We start from the raw sequence: 15,707 nt of genomic DNA on the forward strand, positions 1-15,707 counted from the left end.
ATGCGATGGTTATCTTCGACGAATCATAAAGATATTGGTACTCTTTATATCTTATTTGGGGTATGATCAGGCCTAGTTGGGGCTGGTTTAAGCTTACTTATTCGTGCTGAGTTAGGGCAACCTGGTGCTTTACTAGGAGATGACCAGCTTTATAATGTCATTGTTACAGCTCATGCTTTTGTCATAATTTTTTTCTTAGTTATACCTATAATAATTGGTGGATTTGGTAACTGATTGGTGCCACTAATATTAGGAGCTCCTGACATGGCTTTTCCGCGTCTTAATAACATGAGATTTTGATTATTACCACCTTCTCTATTACTACTATTATCGTCTGCTGCTGTTGAGAGTGGTGCTGGAACTGGATGAACAGTATACCCCCCTTTAGCTGGTAATTTAGCTCATGCGGGTGGTTCTGTTGATTTAGCAATTTTTTCTCTACACTTAGCGGGTGCTTCTTCTATTTTAGGAGCAGTGAATTTTATTACAACGGTAATTAATATACGATGACGAGGTATACAATTTGAACGTCTTCCTTTATTTGTATGGTCAGTTAAAATTACGGCTATTTTATTGCTCTTATCATTGCCGGTTCTTGCAGGTGCTATTACTATATTATTGACTGATCGAAATTTTAATACATCTTTTTTTGACCCTGCGGGTGGGGGAGATCCTATTTTGTATCAACATTTGTTTTGATTTTTTGGTCATCCTGAAGTATATATTTTAATTCTTCCTGGCTTTGGGATGATTTCTCATATTGTAAGCCATCATTCTTCTAAAAAAGAAATTTTTGGTACTTTAGGAATAATTTATGCTATATTAGCGATTGGTCTTTTAGGTTTTATTGTTTGAGCCCATCATATGTTTACAGTTGGTATGGATGTTGATACTCGAGCTTATTTTACAGCTGCTACTATAATTATTGCTGTACCAACTGGTATTAAAGTATTTAGTTGACTTGCTACTATTTATGGAAGTAAAATTAAATATGAAACTCCAATGCTTTGAGCCTTAGGGTTTATTTTTTTATTTACAGTGGGTGGATTAACAGGTATTGTGTTATCAAATTCTTCTTTAGATATTATGTTACATGATACTTATTATGTGGTGGCTCATTTTCACTATGTATTGTCTATAGGGGCTGTATTTGCCTTATTTGGAGCTTTTAATTATTGATTCCCACTTTTAAGTGGAGTTACTTTGCATAGTCGTTGAACAAAAGTTCATTTTTATGTAATGTTTATTGGAGTTAATATAACTTTCTTTCCACAGCATTTTTTAGGTTTAAGAGGTATACCTCGTCGTTATTCTGATTATCCAGATTGCTATACCGAATGAAATGTTATTTCTTCTATAGGATCTATAATTTCTTTTACAGCTGTTTTATATTTTATAGTTATTATTTGAGAAGCTCTAATTAGTCAACGAAGTGTAATTTGAAGACTACATTTAGTTACTGCTTTAGAGTGAGATAATATTTTACCTGCAGATTTTCATAATGCACCAGAAACAGGTGCATTGGTTGTAGCTTAGTTTAATTTGACTTTAATTATTTAAGATATGAGTCTATGAGGCCAATTAGGATTTCAAGATGCAGCTTCTCCTTTGATAGAAGAACTAATTTTTTTCCATGATCATGCAATGACTATTTTGACATTGATTATTAGTCTTGTAGGTTATGCTGCTTTATCTTTAATATTAAATAGCTATACTTGTCGTTCTTTAGTTGAAGGGCAGGAAATTGAAACTATTTGAACTATTGTTCCAGCTATTATTTTAATTTTTCTAGCTCTTCCTTCTTTGCGTTTATTATACCTCTTAGATGAGATTGGGGATTGTAGACTTACAGTTAAAACAATTGGGCATCAATGATATTGAAGTTATGAATATTCGGATTTTTTAAATATTGAGTTTGATGCTTATATACTACCTACAGATGAGTTGAATGTTGGGGATTTTCGTCTCCTAGAAGTAGATCATCGAGTAATTCTCCCTATTGATACTGATGTTCGAACCTTAATTACATCTGCAGATGTAATTCATTCATGAGCTGTACCTTCTTTAGGAATTAAGGCTGATGCTATTCCAGGACGATTAAATCAAGTAGGTTTTTTTATTAAATATCCTGGAATTTTTTTTGGACAATGTTCTGAAATCTGTGGAGCTAATCATTCTTTTATACCTATTGTAATTGAAGCTGTACCACTAAATGTATTTATGGATTGAATTATTAAAGTTTCTAAATAATTATTAGATTATTAATTAAAAAGTTAGTTAAAAAATAACATTAGATTGTCAGCCTAAAATTATTAATTTATTTTAATACTTTTTAATGCCACAGCTTTCTCCTTTAAATTGGATTATGCTTTTTATTTTATTTTGACTTATTGTAGGTATTACAAATATTTTAATTTGATGAAATACTAAAAGAACTTTTTATGTTAGTCATAACACTAAAAAAAATATTGAAAATAAATGACTTTGAAAGTAATTAAACTATAAAATGCTTGTTGATATTTTTTCGTCGTTTGATGACCATAATCAAGTTTTTATGTCTATATATTTTTTTACATGGATATTTACTTTTTTTATTATTTTAATGTTTAGAGTAACTTATTGATTTTATAGTCCTCGTTGGGAGACAAGAATTAAAATTTTTAAAATTACTATTTCATCTCAAGTTTTTCGTTCTTTTGGTGCTAGATTGGGTGGTTTTATAGTAATAATTTCCAGTTTATTTTTATTCCTAATTTTTTTAAACTTATTAGGTTTAATTCCTTATGTGTTTAGTCCAACTAGTCATCTGGTAGTTTCTCTATCTATTGGCTTACCTATATGATTATGCCTTATTGTATCAGCTGTTATATATAATTTTAGGTCTGTTGTTGCTAGTTTACTACCAATAGGGGCTCCTGCTGCTTTAAATCCTTTTTTAGTTTTAGTGGAATCTGTAAGTATTTTTGTACGTCCTATTACACTATCTGTTCGACTTATAGCTAATATAAGTGCTGGACATATTGTTTTAGGACTTGTTGGAAATTATTTGACCGCTGCCTTATTTTCAATTTCTTTAAGAACTATATTACTATTAGTTTTAATTCAGGTTTTTTATACTATTTTTGAGTTTGGTATTAGCTTAATTCAAGCATATATTTTTTGTTTATTAATTACACTGTATTCTGACGAACATCCACATAATTAGATAATTTTTTATTTATTAATATTTTACATTATAAGAGAGAAAATCTCATTTTTAGGGTATGAACCTAACAGCTTGTTTTTAGCTTATCTTATAATCTTTTGTATATCAAAAAGGATTTTAATAACAGTTATACTAAGAAGAATTAACTTCGTTAATAGATCTACAGTCTATCGCTTGAACTCAGCCATTAAGTATATTATAATATCCCTTAAAAGAATTTTATCTTAGAATTTGCAATTCTACATTTTTGTTGTTAAACTATAAGGAAGCGTACAAGATTTGAAACATACTTTCCCTTTAGGCTTTGAAGGCCCATGGTCTTATTAACCTAAAATCTTACAATTATAAATTTACTAGAAGAAATAGTCTTTCTTAAGGAATCAAAATCCTTCGTGCCAAACACCGCTTAGTAACAAAATAAGTACATTTTTTAAATTTATTAATCTTCTTACTTGGAAGGTAAGTGTACAACTATTATACTTAAAATGTTATAATGTATTGATACAAATTTTATATTTTTAGTATAAAAATACTCTTTTGAGATGAAATTTCAACGTGCATACATACACCATAAAAACTCTTGTAAATAAATGTTAAAGTTTATTTAGTTTTTAATTAATTCTTTTAATCAAAAATTGATTTGATCTTAGTTGTAATAATAAATAATATGAACTTGGAAATACACATGGTTCTTTTAGTTGGGGTGAGGTAGATAAATAATTTTTTTATAAATTAAAAATTGTAAAAAATTTTTTTAACTAAGTATTATTTACAAGATAATGCTAAATGGAAACACTAACCCAGTGATAGATATTAGTTAATGAGCGTAAGCTTGAGCTAGGTTAGTTTAATTATGCCCGGTTAATATGGTGCCAGCATCCGCGGTTATACCATAGGGTTAAGTTATTTTTATAAGGTAAAATGATTAAATAAAAAATAAGTCTATATAGTTTAAACTCTATAGGTGAAATTTGTAAAGTTTATAAATTTTTAAATTAGGCTTAAGTTATTGAGGTCATAAAACTCTAGATTAAAACTAGGATTAGATACCCTATTATTCTAGATTATAAATTTATTTACCTGAGCACTATGAATAGAAAATTCTGTGTTAATTTAAAACTCAAAAGACTTGGCGGTGTTTTAGACTTTTCAGGGGAACCTGTCTCTTAATCGATAGTCCACGATAGACCTAACTTTATTTTAAGGTATGTATACCGTCGTCAGCAGGTGACTTTTAAAAAAATAAAAGTTAGCAAGTAAAAAAATTTGTTTTTTATGTCAGATCAAGGTGCAGCTTATAAAAAAGTGAGGATGGGTTACAATTAATAAAATTTTAATTACGGAAATGTTGATGAAATTCATATTTGAAGGAGGACTTGAAAGTAAAAATTTAATTATATGGATGTTTTGAATATAGCTCTGAAACGTGCACACATCGCCCGTCGCTCTCGTTGAAAAATGAGATAAGTCGTAACATAGTAATGGTAACGGAAGTTGCCGTTAGATGTAAGACATAGCATAGCTATAATGCATTTCATTTACACTGAAAACAGGCTTAATATAAAGCTGTCTTAAAATAATTCTTAAAATATAATATAGTTCATAAGTTAATAAAACATTTATTCATTAGTAAAGGTGATTAAAAATATTATTTGAAGTGAAGTACTGTAAAGGAAATATAAAATTTTTATTAAGTAGTATAATTTACGTACCTTTTGCATCATGGCTTTACAAGAAAATATGAAATTATATTCATAGCTAGAAATCTAATGAGCTACTTTAGTTTAGAATAATAGTTCGACGTTGTGGATGTAGCAAAATCCTATCAAAAAACTAAAGTTGTAGTGAAATTCTATTCGCATTAGATGATAGCTAGTTCTTCTAGAAATACATATAAGTGTAGTCTTGTACTATATAATTTTCTTATATTTGAGAAAATTTTAGTATATGATTTGTATATTTAAGGATAAGCTTAAATATTACTTTAAAATAAATTATAAAAACTACTTCTAAGCTCGAAATCAGCTATGATTAGTAAAATCGTTATAGATTATTAATTTATATATAAATATAATAAATATATTTATTGTTATAGAAGCGAACAATTAAATTTTACAGTTGTTGTGTTTATGTTAAGATGAGTATTTATCTAAGTTTAAACATCTTATAATTTAAATTTTAAGATATAAACCTTATTAATATATTTTAAATCAATAAAAGGAACTCGGCAAATAATAACTTCGCCTGTTTAGCAAAAACATGGCTCTTTGCTTATTAATTATAAAGAGTCTGGCCTGCCCAGTGATTTTTTTTAACGGCCGCGGTACTTTGACCGTGCAAAGGTAGCATAATCATTTGCCTTATAATTGAAGGCTAGTATGAAAGGTTTGACGAAAGTTAAGCTGTCTTTTTTTGTGTAAAATGAAATTAACTTATAAGTGCAAAGGCTTATATATAACTAAAAGACAAGAAGACCCTATTGAGCTTATAAAAATATTATAGAGTAAAGTATATATAAAAATTCTAATCTTTTTAAATTTTTAGTTGGGGCGACTTAGGAATCAAAAAAACTTCCTAGTACTAAAATTACTTTTATGTTTTTTATCCAAAATTTTTTGATTATCAGAATTAGTTACCATAGGGATAACAGCATAATCTTTCTTAGGAGTTCTAATCGAAAGAAAGGATTGTGACCTCGATGTTGGACTAGAATATCCTAAAGGTGCAGAAGTTTTTGAGGGTTGGTCTGTTCGACCATTAATAATTCTACATGATCTGAGTTCAGACCGGCGTAAGCCAGGTCAGTTTCTATCTTTAGTTATCTTAAATAGCTTTAGTACGAAAGGATCAAGCTAGAGGGGTAATCAACCCCTATTTATGATGTTTATAATAAAATTTTAAAATATATAACAAAAATGGCAGATAAGTGCATTAGATTTAGGCTCTAGATATAAAGATTATATTCTTTTTTTTGTACAGAAATGGCAGATAAGTGCATTAGATTTAAGCTCTAAATATAAAGATATAAATTCTTTTTTTTGTAATGAATTATCTATCAGTTGTGTCATACATATTAACCTGTGTAGTTATTTTATTAGCAGTTGCTTTTTTTACCCTTATGGAGCGTAAAGAATTAAGTTATATACAAATTCGTAAAGGGCCTAATAAAGTAGGCTTTATAGGTATCCCACAACCTATTGCTGACGCAATAAAACTTTTAGTTAAAGAAATTGCTAAACCTATTATAGCTAACTCTCTTCCTTATTTTATTGCTCCTATTTTTAGGTTTATCTTGGCTTTATTTATATGACAATTATACCCAAGATTAAGAAATTTAAGTTATTTTAAATTTGGAGCTTTATTTTTCCTATGTGTATCTAGTTTAAATGTATATGGTACATTGCTTGCTGGATGATCTTCAAATTCTAAATATGCTTTACTCGGGAGTCTCCGAGCTATTGCTCAAACTATTTCTTATGAAGTAAGAATAGCTTTAGTATTCTTGTCTCCATTATTTTTGGTAGGAATTATTAATTTTTTAGATGTATCGGAATTTCAGGATTTTTTATGATTAGTATTTATATTATGACCTATAGCTTTCGTATGGTTTGCCACTTGTGTAGCAGAAACTAATCGTGCTCCTTTTGATTTTGCTGAGGGAGAATCTGAATTAGTATCGGGATTTAATATTGAGTATAGCTCAGCAGGTTTTGCTCTTATTTTTCTTGCTGAATATGCTAACATTTTAGTTATAAGATTGTTTAGCGCTATTTTGTTTTTTGGAGGGAATTTCTTATTTCAATATAGGTTTGATTTTTTACTTGTTATAAAAGTTTTATTTTTTTCTTTCTTATTTATTTGAGTACGTGCTAGTTACCCGCGTTTTCGTTATGATTTATTAATAAGATTAACTTGAAAAAGATTTTTACCATTTAGATTATCAGTTCTTTTAGTTATTTTAAGTTTTTTATTTTTATTAATTATTAATATTTCGGAATTGTAGTTTAAGTAAAATATTGGCTTTGGGAGCTAAAGATCAAAGTATTTATTTGTATTCCGAATGAGTATATTAATTTTACTTAGATTTTCTTTAACTATAGCTTTCATACTACCTCTTATGAGTCAACCATTAAGACTAGGTTTAGTTGTTATACTATCAACTTTATTTATATGTCTCTTGGCAGGATTATTTTTTTCTTCATGATATGCTTATATTTTGTTTTTAATTTATGTAGGAGGTCTGTTAGTAATATTTATTTATGTGGCCACTCTTATACCAAATATATTATTCATAAATAATGGTTACTTAACTTTTTTTTTTGTTTCGCAAATTCCTTTAATATGAGGGTTTTCTTCTTATATTTCTAAAAGCTTAAAAGTAGTTAATTATAATGAATTTATTAGTTTTAAGATATCTAAGCTATATGGGTTAGAATTAATCTCCCCTTCTTTAATTTCTGTTTTTATCGGCTTAAGAATTGTATTACTATTAAACTTAATTGTCGTTGTAAAAATTTGTTATTATTATTATGGAAGATTACGAGTATATAATTAACAAGCTATAAAAATTAGTATGCAAAAGCCATTACGAAAAAATCATCCAGTATTAAAAATTATAAATGGGGCTTTGATTGATTTACCCGCACCCTCTAATTTATCGATTTGATGAAATTTTGGGTCTTTATTAGGTTTATGTCTTGTAATTCAAATTCTAACTGGATTATTTTTAGCTATACATTATGTTTCTCATATTGAGTTGGCATTTAGATCAGTTATTCATATTATGCGTGATGTAAATTATGGTTGAATCTTACGAGCTATTCATGCAAATGGGGCTTCTTTTTTCTTTATTTGCCTATATCTTCATGTAGGTCGTGGTTTATATTATAGCTCTTATCTTTATATCCATACATGAAATATTGGAGTTATTCTTTTATTTTTAACGATAGGTACTGCTTTCTTAGGCTACGTTTTACCATGGGGTCAAATATCGTTTTGAGGAGCTACCGTAATTACTAATTTACTCTCAGCTATCCCTTATATAGGGAAAAGATTGGTGAAGTGGGTATGAGGTGGATTTGCAGTAGACAATGCTACTCTAACTCGATTTTTTGCTTTTCATTTTTTATTTCCTTTTATAATTGCCGCATTAACAGTTTTACATTTATTATTTCTTCATGAAACTGGATCTAATAACCCATTAGGATTAAATAGGGATAACGAAAAAGTACCATTTCATTTTCATTTTACTTTGAAAGATACAGTTGGCTTTATTTTTTTAATATTAGCACTTTTACTTATTACTATGTTTGATCCACAAATATTAACTGATCCAGAAAATTTTATTCCGGCAAATCCTTTAGTCACCCCTGTTCATATCCAGCCAGAATGATATTTTTTATTTGCATATGCTATTCTTCGTTCAATTCCTAATAAGTTAGGGGGAGTTATTGCCCTTGTTGTGTCTGTATTGGTTTTGTTTTTAACCCCATTTTTGCATAAAGGAGTCTTTCGTTCATTATGCTTTTATCCTTTAAGTCAAATTATATTTTGAATTTTTGTTAGGATTTTTATTTTGTTAACTTGGATCGGAAGATGCCCAGTAGAGGCTCCTTATGAACAAATCGGTCAAATTTTAACTATTTTTTATTTTTTATATTTTTTACTGTTACCAGTAACCCAAAAAGTATGAGATACTATTTTAGATTTTTAATTTAAAGTCAGTGGCTGTCCAGGGGAATATTTGTTTTGAAAACAAATTTTATGTGTTCAATTCACTTAGTCACTTATACTGTTTTAAATTATAACAGCAATAGAGGTATATAATACCTTTTCTTCGATTTACAAGACCAATGCTACAACATAGCTTCAATTGCACATAAGATATGAGGAGCTATTATTTATTTATAATTGCCATAACTGGCATTAGAACCGGATTTATTTCTTTAATATTACAATTTAAACACTTACTTAACCTTCTTCTAAGGTTAGAAGCTATTACTATAAACATTTTTATTTTATTGTATAGAAGAAGAAATATAATTGGCTCTTCTGGGTTTTCTGCTTTAATTTTAATTACTTTAAGAGTATGTGAAGCTAGTTTAGGTATATCCATCTTAGTATCTATAGTTCAAAGACATGGAAATGATTACGTTTCTAGATTTTCTAGCCAGAAATGTTAAGATTGATTTTTGCCAGAATTATATTATTTATTATTCAGAATTTAAATATATCTTGATACATAAGGTTCTGAAGATTACTACTGTTAAGACTCCTGTCAATTATTCAGTTATATATACCTTTATTTGAATTTTCAATACAAAATACATTTTTTATAAATGATAATATTAGTTCCACTTTAATTTCACTTACTTTTTGAATTTCTTCTATGATGCTTTTAGCTAGACAGTTTGATATTAAAATTTCTATAAATTCAAGAACAAAATTTTCCTTGTGTATCTTAATCCTTAACTTTATATTAATTATAGCTTTTTGTATAACAAACACCTTGATATTTTATTTTATATTCGAGGCATCATTAATCCCAACATTAATATTAATTTTAGGCTGAGGATACCAACCAGAACGGCTGCAAGCAGGAATATATATAATATTATATACTGTTAGAGCTTCACTTCCTCTTTTATTAATCCTTCTTTTTGCTAATAAATCTATTTCATGCTCCTCCATCCTATATAACTTCATTGTTCAGGTAAAAATCTTTAATGCTACAAGGTGAAGATATATATTTTTTATTTTGTTTAGATTTTTAGCTTTTTTAGTAAAACTCCCTGTTTTTTCAGTTCATTTATGATTACCAAAAGCTCACGTAGAAGCCCCTGTAGCTGGCTCTATAATTCTTGCAGCTATTCTTTTGAAATTAGGGAGTTATGGAATCTTACGTATTTATCAATATTTAAATCTTCAATTCAGCTTTAGCCTTACTTTATTTTCTGCTTTAGCCTTATGAGGGGGTGTCTTAACTAGTATTATTTGTTTTCGACAAATTGATTTAAAATCTTTAATTGCCTATTCATCTATTGGGCATATATCCCTAGTTTTGGCTGGTTTATTTTCTAATAATCCATGAGGCTGAATAGGGGCCCTTATTATAATAATTGCTCATGGTTTTTGTTCCTCAGCTTTATTTATGTTAGCAAATTGTGTTTATGAAAAAACACACACACGAAGTCTTTATATAGTTAAAGGGTTATTATTATCTTTACCTATTTTATCACTTTGATGATTTTTGTTTTCTGCTATTAATATAGCTGTACCTCCTACTATTAATCTTTTAAGAGAGATTATAATCTTCCCTGCCATAATATTATTCTTAAAATATTTAACTTTATGCCTTATTTTAATGAGTTTTTTAGCTGCTGTATATAGAATATATATATATACATTAACTCAACATGGAGGAAATCCTAAATTTTTGGCTCCGTATGGAACTTTTAACAGTGCCAAATCCACTGTATTAATATTACATTGAATTCCATTAAATTTTTTTATTTTAAAAACAGAACTATTTTTATTTGTATAATACATTAAGTTAGTTTAATTATAGAACATTAGATTGTGGATCTAAAAATAAAAAATTTTTACTTAATCATGAACATAAAATCCTCTTCTATTGCTTCTTTTCTTTTACTACTATATACATTATTTTTGTTCCCATTGAGGCTTTCATTTTTTATAAAAGAAAAATCAATCTTAATTGATTGAACATTTACAGAAATTAATTCTTGTCATATAAATATAACAATTTTGCTAGACAGAATTAGATTAAGATTTAGTAATGTTGTTTGTTTTATTTCTGGATGTGTTTTATTATTTTCTTCCAGTTATATATCAAGAGATCCTTTTTTAAAACGGTTTACATGATTAGTTATACTTTTTGTAATATCTATAAATTTATTAGTTTTTATTCCAAGTTTACCAGCTCTACTTTTAGGTTGGGATGGCTTAGGGATTACATCTTTTGCCTTAGTGATTTACTACCAAAATAATAAGTCACTAGGAGCAGGTATATTAACTTTACTTACTAACCGTATTGGGGATGTTATAATTTTATTATCAATTGGCCTTTTAGTTCTAATCGGAAATTGAAATATTTCTTTACTTTGAGATTTCCCGCTTTTATTCCTATTAGTTATTGCTATTATACTAGCAGGAATAACTAAAAGGGCACAAATACCTTTTTCAAGTTGGCTACCAGCAGCTATGGCTGCCCCAACTCCTGTTTCAGCTTTAGTTCATTCCTCAACTTTAGTTACAGCCGGAGTTTTTCTTTTAATCCGATTTTACCCTACTTTAAGAGCAAGAAGATTTTTCGAAGAAAGTCTTATATTTGTTGCAGTTTTAACTTTATTAATAGCGGGAATTGGGGCAAATTTTGAAAATGATCTAAAAAAAGTAATTGCTTTGTCTACACTAAGTCAATTAGGTGTTATAATAATATCATTAAGTATAAACCTGCCAAATCTAGCTCTATTTCATCTTTACACTCATGCTTTATTTAAAGCTTTATTGTTTCTATGTGCGGGAGCTATTATTCATGGTAGAAATAATAATCAAGATATCCGAAAAATAGGCTTAATTAGAAAACAACTACCACTAACAACAACTTGTATAAATATTGCAAATTTATCTCTTTGTGGGGCTCCATTTTTAAGTGGTTTTTATTCAAAAGATTTAATTTTAGAGATAGCTTTAATTTACCCAACAAACTATCTTATAATTTTAATAACTTTTGTGGCCACAGGTATAACGGCAGCTTATACGTTACGCCTTTCATTCTCTTTATTATGAGGAACCCAAAAAAGAGCTTCTCTACATTCAAAACATGAAGCAGATTCATATGTAAATATTTCAACATGTGCTCTAGCAATCATAGCTATTATTAGTGGTATATTTTTACAAATAGTATTCTTACCTTTTGAAATATTTAGAGCAACTTTAAGAAACTTTCAAAAAAGAACAACGATATTAGTTATTATAACAAGTATCTTTATTTCTTTATTTTTTTGGAAACTAAGAATTAATGAATCAATAAAATTTAAAGCTTTTTGTTCTTCAATATGATTTTTAGTACTATTATCGACACAACCTGCAGTTAGTTTTTCTAGCGTCTTCGGAAGAAAATTAATAAAAACCTCAGATCAAGGATGAATAGAGATTCTAGGAGGACAGGGAGCTTGAAAAGGAAGAAATAGGTTTAGAATCATAATTCAGAGTATACGAAGAGGAATATATATTAACATAATTTTTGTTTCTTTAATTAGAATTTTTTTAATTCTGTTAATTTCTTATTTATTATAAACTCAAGTAGCTTAAAATTCTAAAGCATGGCACTGAAGATGCAATGATAGTTGTTAAAACTCTAGAGTAAGATATAAAGAAACTAAGAGATAAGATATAAAGAAACTAAGAGATAAGATATAAAGAAACTAAGAGATAAGATATAAAGAAACTAAGAGATAAGATATAAAGAAACTAAGAGATAAGATATAAAGAAACTAAGAGATAAGATATAAAGAAACTAAGAGATAAGATATAAAGAAACTAAGAGATAAGATATAAAGAAACTAAGAGATAAGATATAAAGAAACTAAGCGATAAGATATAAAGAAACTATAGTTTCTTTATATCTTATCTCTTAGTTTCTTTATATCTTATATCTTAGTTTCTTTATATCTTAATTATTATATTGAAAATAATGTATTTAGGGATTTTCTTTAAATGGTATTATAATGCGAAATCCATTTCATTTAGTCGAATTTAGTCCGTGACCTTTAACTGCTTCTGTTGGAGCTTTGTTTTTAACTTCTGGTCTTGCAGGCTGGATACACGGGTATTCCTTTTTGACTCTTAGTCTTGGTTTAACTTTGATTGGTTTTACTATATTTCAGTGATGGCGAGATATTATTCGAGAGTCGACTCTTCAAGGATTTCATACAATACAAGTATCTAAAGGTTTACGATGAGGTATGATTTTATTTATTACTTCTGAAGTTTGTTTTTTCTTTGCATTTTTTTGAGCTTTTTTTCACAGCAGTTTAGCACCTAGAACCGATTTAGGATCCTGTTGACCTCCTTTAGGTATTCATGCTTTAAATCCTTTTGAAGTGCCTTTATTAAATACTGGTGTACTGCTTGCATCTGGGGTTACTGTTACTTGAGCACATCATGCGTTAATAGAAGGAAATTTAAAAGAGGCTTTGCAAGGTTTATTGGCTACGGTGGTTCTAGGTGTTTATTTTACTTTTTTGCAGGCTGGAGAATATTATGAGGCTTCGTTTACCATTGCTGATGGTGTTTATGGTTCTACGTTTTTTGTTGCTACCGGATTTCACGGCCTTCATGTGTTGATTGGCTCATCTTTTTTATTAGTGTGCTTGATGCGTGTTTGGTTACAGCATTTTTCTACAGGGCATCATTTTGGATTTGAGGCAGCTGCTTGATATTGGCATTTTGTCGATGTTGTTTGATTATTTTTATATTTATCTATTTATTGATGAGGGGCATAAAGTTTTATGATAGTGTTAACTAATATAAAGTAAAAATGAATATATTTTCTATAGATGACTGAGATTTAAGTGTTAGATTTTTAATCTAAAAACGACACGTTGTTGTCTCTATGGTGCTATGTAAATTTAATCTGGTTTAATATTTTAAGCTTAAAAAGTTTGATTTGCGTTCAAGTAATAGACTATATTGTCTTTAGACCATATACCATATAATTTTAATATTAATTTATGTATAGAAAGCGAGAAATTTGCATTTGGTTTCGGCCCAAATTTTTTAGGTGTAAGTCCTTTTTTATATTATTAAATGAAAGCCAAAAAGAGGCGTCTAGCTGTTAATTAGAAAAATATATTTATTTTAATATTCATTTAGTGATAGAATTATTAAAATATTAGCATTGCGCCGGATGAGCGGGAATCATTGATGTTGATTTATATATAAGATTTATTTCTTTTCAATGCTAATGGTGAGTTCACTAATAAATAGAGTTGTTGCTTGTTTTTTGTCTAGAGTTGTAATATGCTTGGGATGAATTTTAGCAAAGCGTGCAGTTAAAGATCGTGAACAAATATCAGCTTTTGAGTGTGGTTTTGACCCTATTAAGTCTGCTCGATCTCCATTTTCTCTTCGTTTTTTTTTATTAGCTATTATTTTTTTAATTTTTGATGTTGAAATCGTTCTGCTTTTTCCTGTTTTGTCTAGAATTGGGTTTTCTTTCGATTTAATAGCTAATTTAGGAATTTATATTTTTTTATTGGTACTAGTGGTTGGTTTGTTTTACGAGTGGAAAGAAGGATCTTTAGATTGAGCTCAATAATTAAAATGTAAGTTAAGTGATACAGAAAAAACTAGGAGTAAAATAGGGCTGCTAACTTTATTTTGGGTTGTTCAATTCAATCCTTTTTCTTATGTTATCAATTCTTCCTTTTGGCTTCTTATTTATTGTGGTACTAGGCTTTGGAACTTTATTTTCATTGTCTTCAGTGCATTGATTAGGTATTTGAGCTGGGTTAGAAATCAATTTAATTGCTTTTATTCCTATCTTGGTTTATAGAAAAGGAATTACAAGAAGAGAGTCAGCTGTTAAGTATTTTATTGCTCAGGCGATAGGATCTGCTTTTTTGATTTTAGGTAGATTAATTGGTTTTAGACCTAGATTTTCTTGAAATTTTATAGATTTTTCTGCTCATAGTTATTCTATTAGTTTATTAATAGTTAATTTGGCTTTGATTTTAAAAATAGGAGCATTTCCATTACACTATTGATTACCTAGTGTAATAGCAGGATTACAATGAATGTCTTGTTTGATTTTAGTTACTTGACAGAAGGTGGCTCCTGTTTTTTTAATAATATCCTTTTTTGAGGTTAGATATATATTTTGATTTGCTTTACTTATAAGATTAGTAGGGGCAGGCTCAAGAATAGTGGGTGGTGCTGGCGGAATTGGGCAAACACAAGTTCGAGTTCTTTTAGCTTATTCTTCTATTGGGCATCTAGGGTGAATTATATTTTCTATTGTGTTTAGGAGAATAGCTGCAAAAATATATTTTTTTATTTATGTTTTGATTTCGGTGGGGATTTTTTTAAATTTATGAATTCTTGATGCGAAAAATATAATTAGTGTAAAGTCTTTTAATCAGGGATTTAATATTAATATTGTAAACATTTTAGTATTGTTAATTTCTTTAGCTGGCCTTCCTCCTTTGTTAGGTTTTGTTTCTAAAATAATTGTTGTTATAAGATGCGTTAATTATGATTTTATTTTTATCTTAAGATTTTTAATTTTAGGCTCTTTAATAAGTTTGTTTTATTATTTAGGCTTGTTTTTTTCTTTATACTTTAGATGCAGTTCTTTTTTAAAAATTAAGTCTTTTGTAGGTGGTTTAAAACTAATTTTAATTAATACTAGGATTTTAGTAATTAATTTTTTAAGAGCTTTAATTATTACTTGATTAATTGGATTATTTTAGTAAAA

The 15,707-nt window shown here is 28.3% G+C and overlaps 13 protein-coding genes across 13 annotated transcripts, besides 24 other annotated features; all 13 read left to right on the forward strand. All coding sequences in view use genetic code 5, as the record gives it.

The window, feature by feature from the left end:
* On the forward strand, nucleotides 1-1,536 carry COX1 (cytochrome c oxidase subunit I). The gene has a single exon. It carries the CDS (start codon nucleotides 1-3, stop codon nucleotides 1,534-1,536), a length of 1,536 nt encoding a protein of 511 aa, YP_009048965.1.
* Nucleotides 1,537-1,563: 27 nt separating this feature from the next.
* COX2 (cytochrome c oxidase subunit II) lies at nucleotides 1,564-2,250 on the forward strand. Its single transcript has one exon. The coding sequence runs from the start codon at nucleotides 1,564-1,566 to the stop codon at nucleotides 2,248-2,250; it is 687 nt and encodes a 228-aa protein (YP_009048966.1).
* Nucleotides 2,251-2,267: 17 nt separating this feature from the next.
* Nucleotides 2,268-2,335, forward strand: a tRNA (tRNA-Asp).
* Nucleotides 2,336-2,494, forward strand: ATP8 (ATP synthase F0 subunit 8). The gene has a single exon. The coding sequence runs from the start codon at nucleotides 2,336-2,338 to the stop codon at nucleotides 2,492-2,494; it is 159 nt and encodes a 52-aa protein (YP_009048967.1).
* A 12-nt stretch (nucleotides 2,495-2,506) lies between these two features.
* On the forward strand, nucleotides 2,507-3,205 carry ATP6 (ATP synthase F0 subunit 6). Its single transcript has one exon. It carries the CDS (start codon nucleotides 2,507-2,509, stop codon nucleotides 3,203-3,205), a length of 699 nt encoding a protein of 232 aa, YP_009048968.1.
* A 28-nt stretch (nucleotides 3,206-3,233) lies between these two features.
* Nucleotides 3,234-3,298, reverse strand: a tRNA (tRNA-Met).
* Nucleotides 3,299-3,333: 35 nt separating this feature from the next.
* Nucleotides 3,334-3,400, reverse strand: a tRNA (tRNA-Tyr).
* An 8-nt stretch (nucleotides 3,401-3,408) lies between these two features.
* Nucleotides 3,409-3,473, reverse strand: a tRNA (tRNA-Cys).
* Nucleotides 3,474-3,478: 5 nt separating this feature from the next.
* Nucleotides 3,479-3,543, reverse strand: a tRNA (tRNA-Trp).
* An 11-nt stretch (nucleotides 3,544-3,554) lies between these two features.
* Nucleotides 3,555-3,618, reverse strand: a tRNA (tRNA-Gln).
* A 9-nt stretch (nucleotides 3,619-3,627) lies between these two features.
* Nucleotides 3,628-3,694, reverse strand: a tRNA (tRNA-Gly).
* Nucleotides 3,695-3,719: 25 nt separating this feature from the next.
* Nucleotides 3,720-3,783, reverse strand: a tRNA (tRNA-Glu).
* Nucleotides 3,784-4,712, forward strand: an rRNA (s-rRNA).
* Nucleotides 4,713-4,780, forward strand: a tRNA (tRNA-Val).
* Nucleotides 4,781-6,114, forward strand: an rRNA (l-rRNA).
* Nucleotides 6,115-6,181, forward strand: a tRNA (tRNA-Leu).
* Nucleotides 6,181-6,248, forward strand: a tRNA (tRNA-Leu).
* Nucleotides 6,249-7,208, forward strand: ND1 (NADH dehydrogenase subunit 1). Its single transcript has one exon. The coding sequence runs from the start codon at nucleotides 6,249-6,251 to the stop codon at nucleotides 7,206-7,208; it is 960 nt and encodes a 319-aa protein (YP_009048969.1).
* Nucleotides 7,198-7,265, forward strand: a tRNA (tRNA-Pro).
* Nucleotides 7,266-7,760, forward strand: ND6 (NADH dehydrogenase subunit 6). Its single transcript has one exon. It carries the CDS (start codon nucleotides 7,266-7,268, stop codon nucleotides 7,758-7,760), a length of 495 nt encoding a protein of 164 aa, YP_009048970.1.
* Nucleotides 7,761-7,778: 18 nt separating this feature from the next.
* On the forward strand, nucleotides 7,779-8,918 carry CYTB (cytochrome b). The gene has a single exon. The coding sequence runs from the start codon at nucleotides 7,779-7,781 to the stop codon at nucleotides 8,916-8,918; it is 1,140 nt and encodes a 379-aa protein (YP_009048971.1).
* Nucleotides 8,919-8,927: 9 nt separating this feature from the next.
* Nucleotides 8,928-8,993, forward strand: a tRNA (tRNA-Ser).
* Nucleotides 8,994-9,013: 20 nt separating this feature from the next.
* Nucleotides 9,014-9,081, reverse strand: a tRNA (tRNA-Thr).
* A 9-nt stretch (nucleotides 9,082-9,090) lies between these two features.
* ND4L (NADH dehydrogenase subunit 4L) lies at nucleotides 9,091-9,387 on the forward strand. The gene has a single exon. It carries the CDS (start codon nucleotides 9,091-9,093, stop codon nucleotides 9,385-9,387), a length of 297 nt encoding a protein of 98 aa, YP_009048972.1.
* Nucleotides 9,388-9,407: 20 nt separating this feature from the next.
* ND4 (NADH dehydrogenase subunit 4) lies at nucleotides 9,408-10,748 on the forward strand. Its single transcript has one exon. It carries the CDS (start codon nucleotides 9,408-9,410, stop codon nucleotides 10,746-10,748), a length of 1,341 nt encoding a protein of 446 aa, YP_009048973.1.
* A 3-nt stretch (nucleotides 10,749-10,751) lies between these two features.
* Nucleotides 10,752-10,816, forward strand: a tRNA (tRNA-His).
* Nucleotides 10,817-12,526, forward strand: ND5 (NADH dehydrogenase subunit 5). Its single transcript has one exon. It carries the CDS (start codon nucleotides 10,817-10,819, stop codon nucleotides 12,524-12,526), a length of 1,710 nt encoding a protein of 569 aa, YP_009048974.1.
* Nucleotides 12,527-12,595, forward strand: a tRNA (tRNA-Phe).
* Nucleotides 12,596-12,954: 359 nt separating this feature from the next.
* COX3 (cytochrome c oxidase subunit III) lies at nucleotides 12,955-13,734 on the forward strand. Its single transcript has one exon. It carries the CDS (start codon nucleotides 12,955-12,957, stop codon nucleotides 13,732-13,734), a length of 780 nt encoding a protein of 259 aa, YP_009048975.1.
* Nucleotides 13,735-13,782: 48 nt separating this feature from the next.
* Nucleotides 13,783-13,849, forward strand: a tRNA (tRNA-Lys).
* An 18-nt stretch (nucleotides 13,850-13,867) lies between these two features.
* Nucleotides 13,868-13,935, forward strand: a tRNA (tRNA-Ala).
* A 29-nt stretch (nucleotides 13,936-13,964) lies between these two features.
* Nucleotides 13,965-14,033, forward strand: a tRNA (tRNA-Arg).
* A 2-nt stretch (nucleotides 14,034-14,035) lies between these two features.
* Nucleotides 14,036-14,104, forward strand: a tRNA (tRNA-Asn).
* A 21-nt stretch (nucleotides 14,105-14,125) lies between these two features.
* Nucleotides 14,126-14,195, forward strand: a tRNA (tRNA-Ile).
* On the forward strand, nucleotides 14,196-14,549 carry ND3 (NADH dehydrogenase subunit 3). Its single transcript has one exon. It carries the CDS (start codon nucleotides 14,196-14,198, stop codon nucleotides 14,547-14,549), a length of 354 nt encoding a protein of 117 aa, YP_009048976.1.
* Nucleotides 14,550-14,571: 22 nt separating this feature from the next.
* Nucleotides 14,572-14,641, forward strand: a tRNA (tRNA-Ser).
* Nucleotides 14,641-15,702, forward strand: ND2 (NADH dehydrogenase subunit 2). Its single transcript has one exon. The coding sequence runs from the start codon at nucleotides 14,641-14,643 to the stop codon at nucleotides 15,700-15,702; it is 1,062 nt and encodes a 353-aa protein (YP_009048977.1).
* Nucleotides 15,703-15,707: the final 5 nt, after the last annotated feature.

Source organism: Pomacea canaliculata, mitochondrion, assembly GCF_003073045.1.
Source record: "Pomacea canaliculata mitochondrion, complete genome".
NCBI lineage: Eukaryota > Metazoa > Mollusca > Gastropoda > Architaenioglossa > Ampullariidae > Pomacea > Pomacea canaliculata.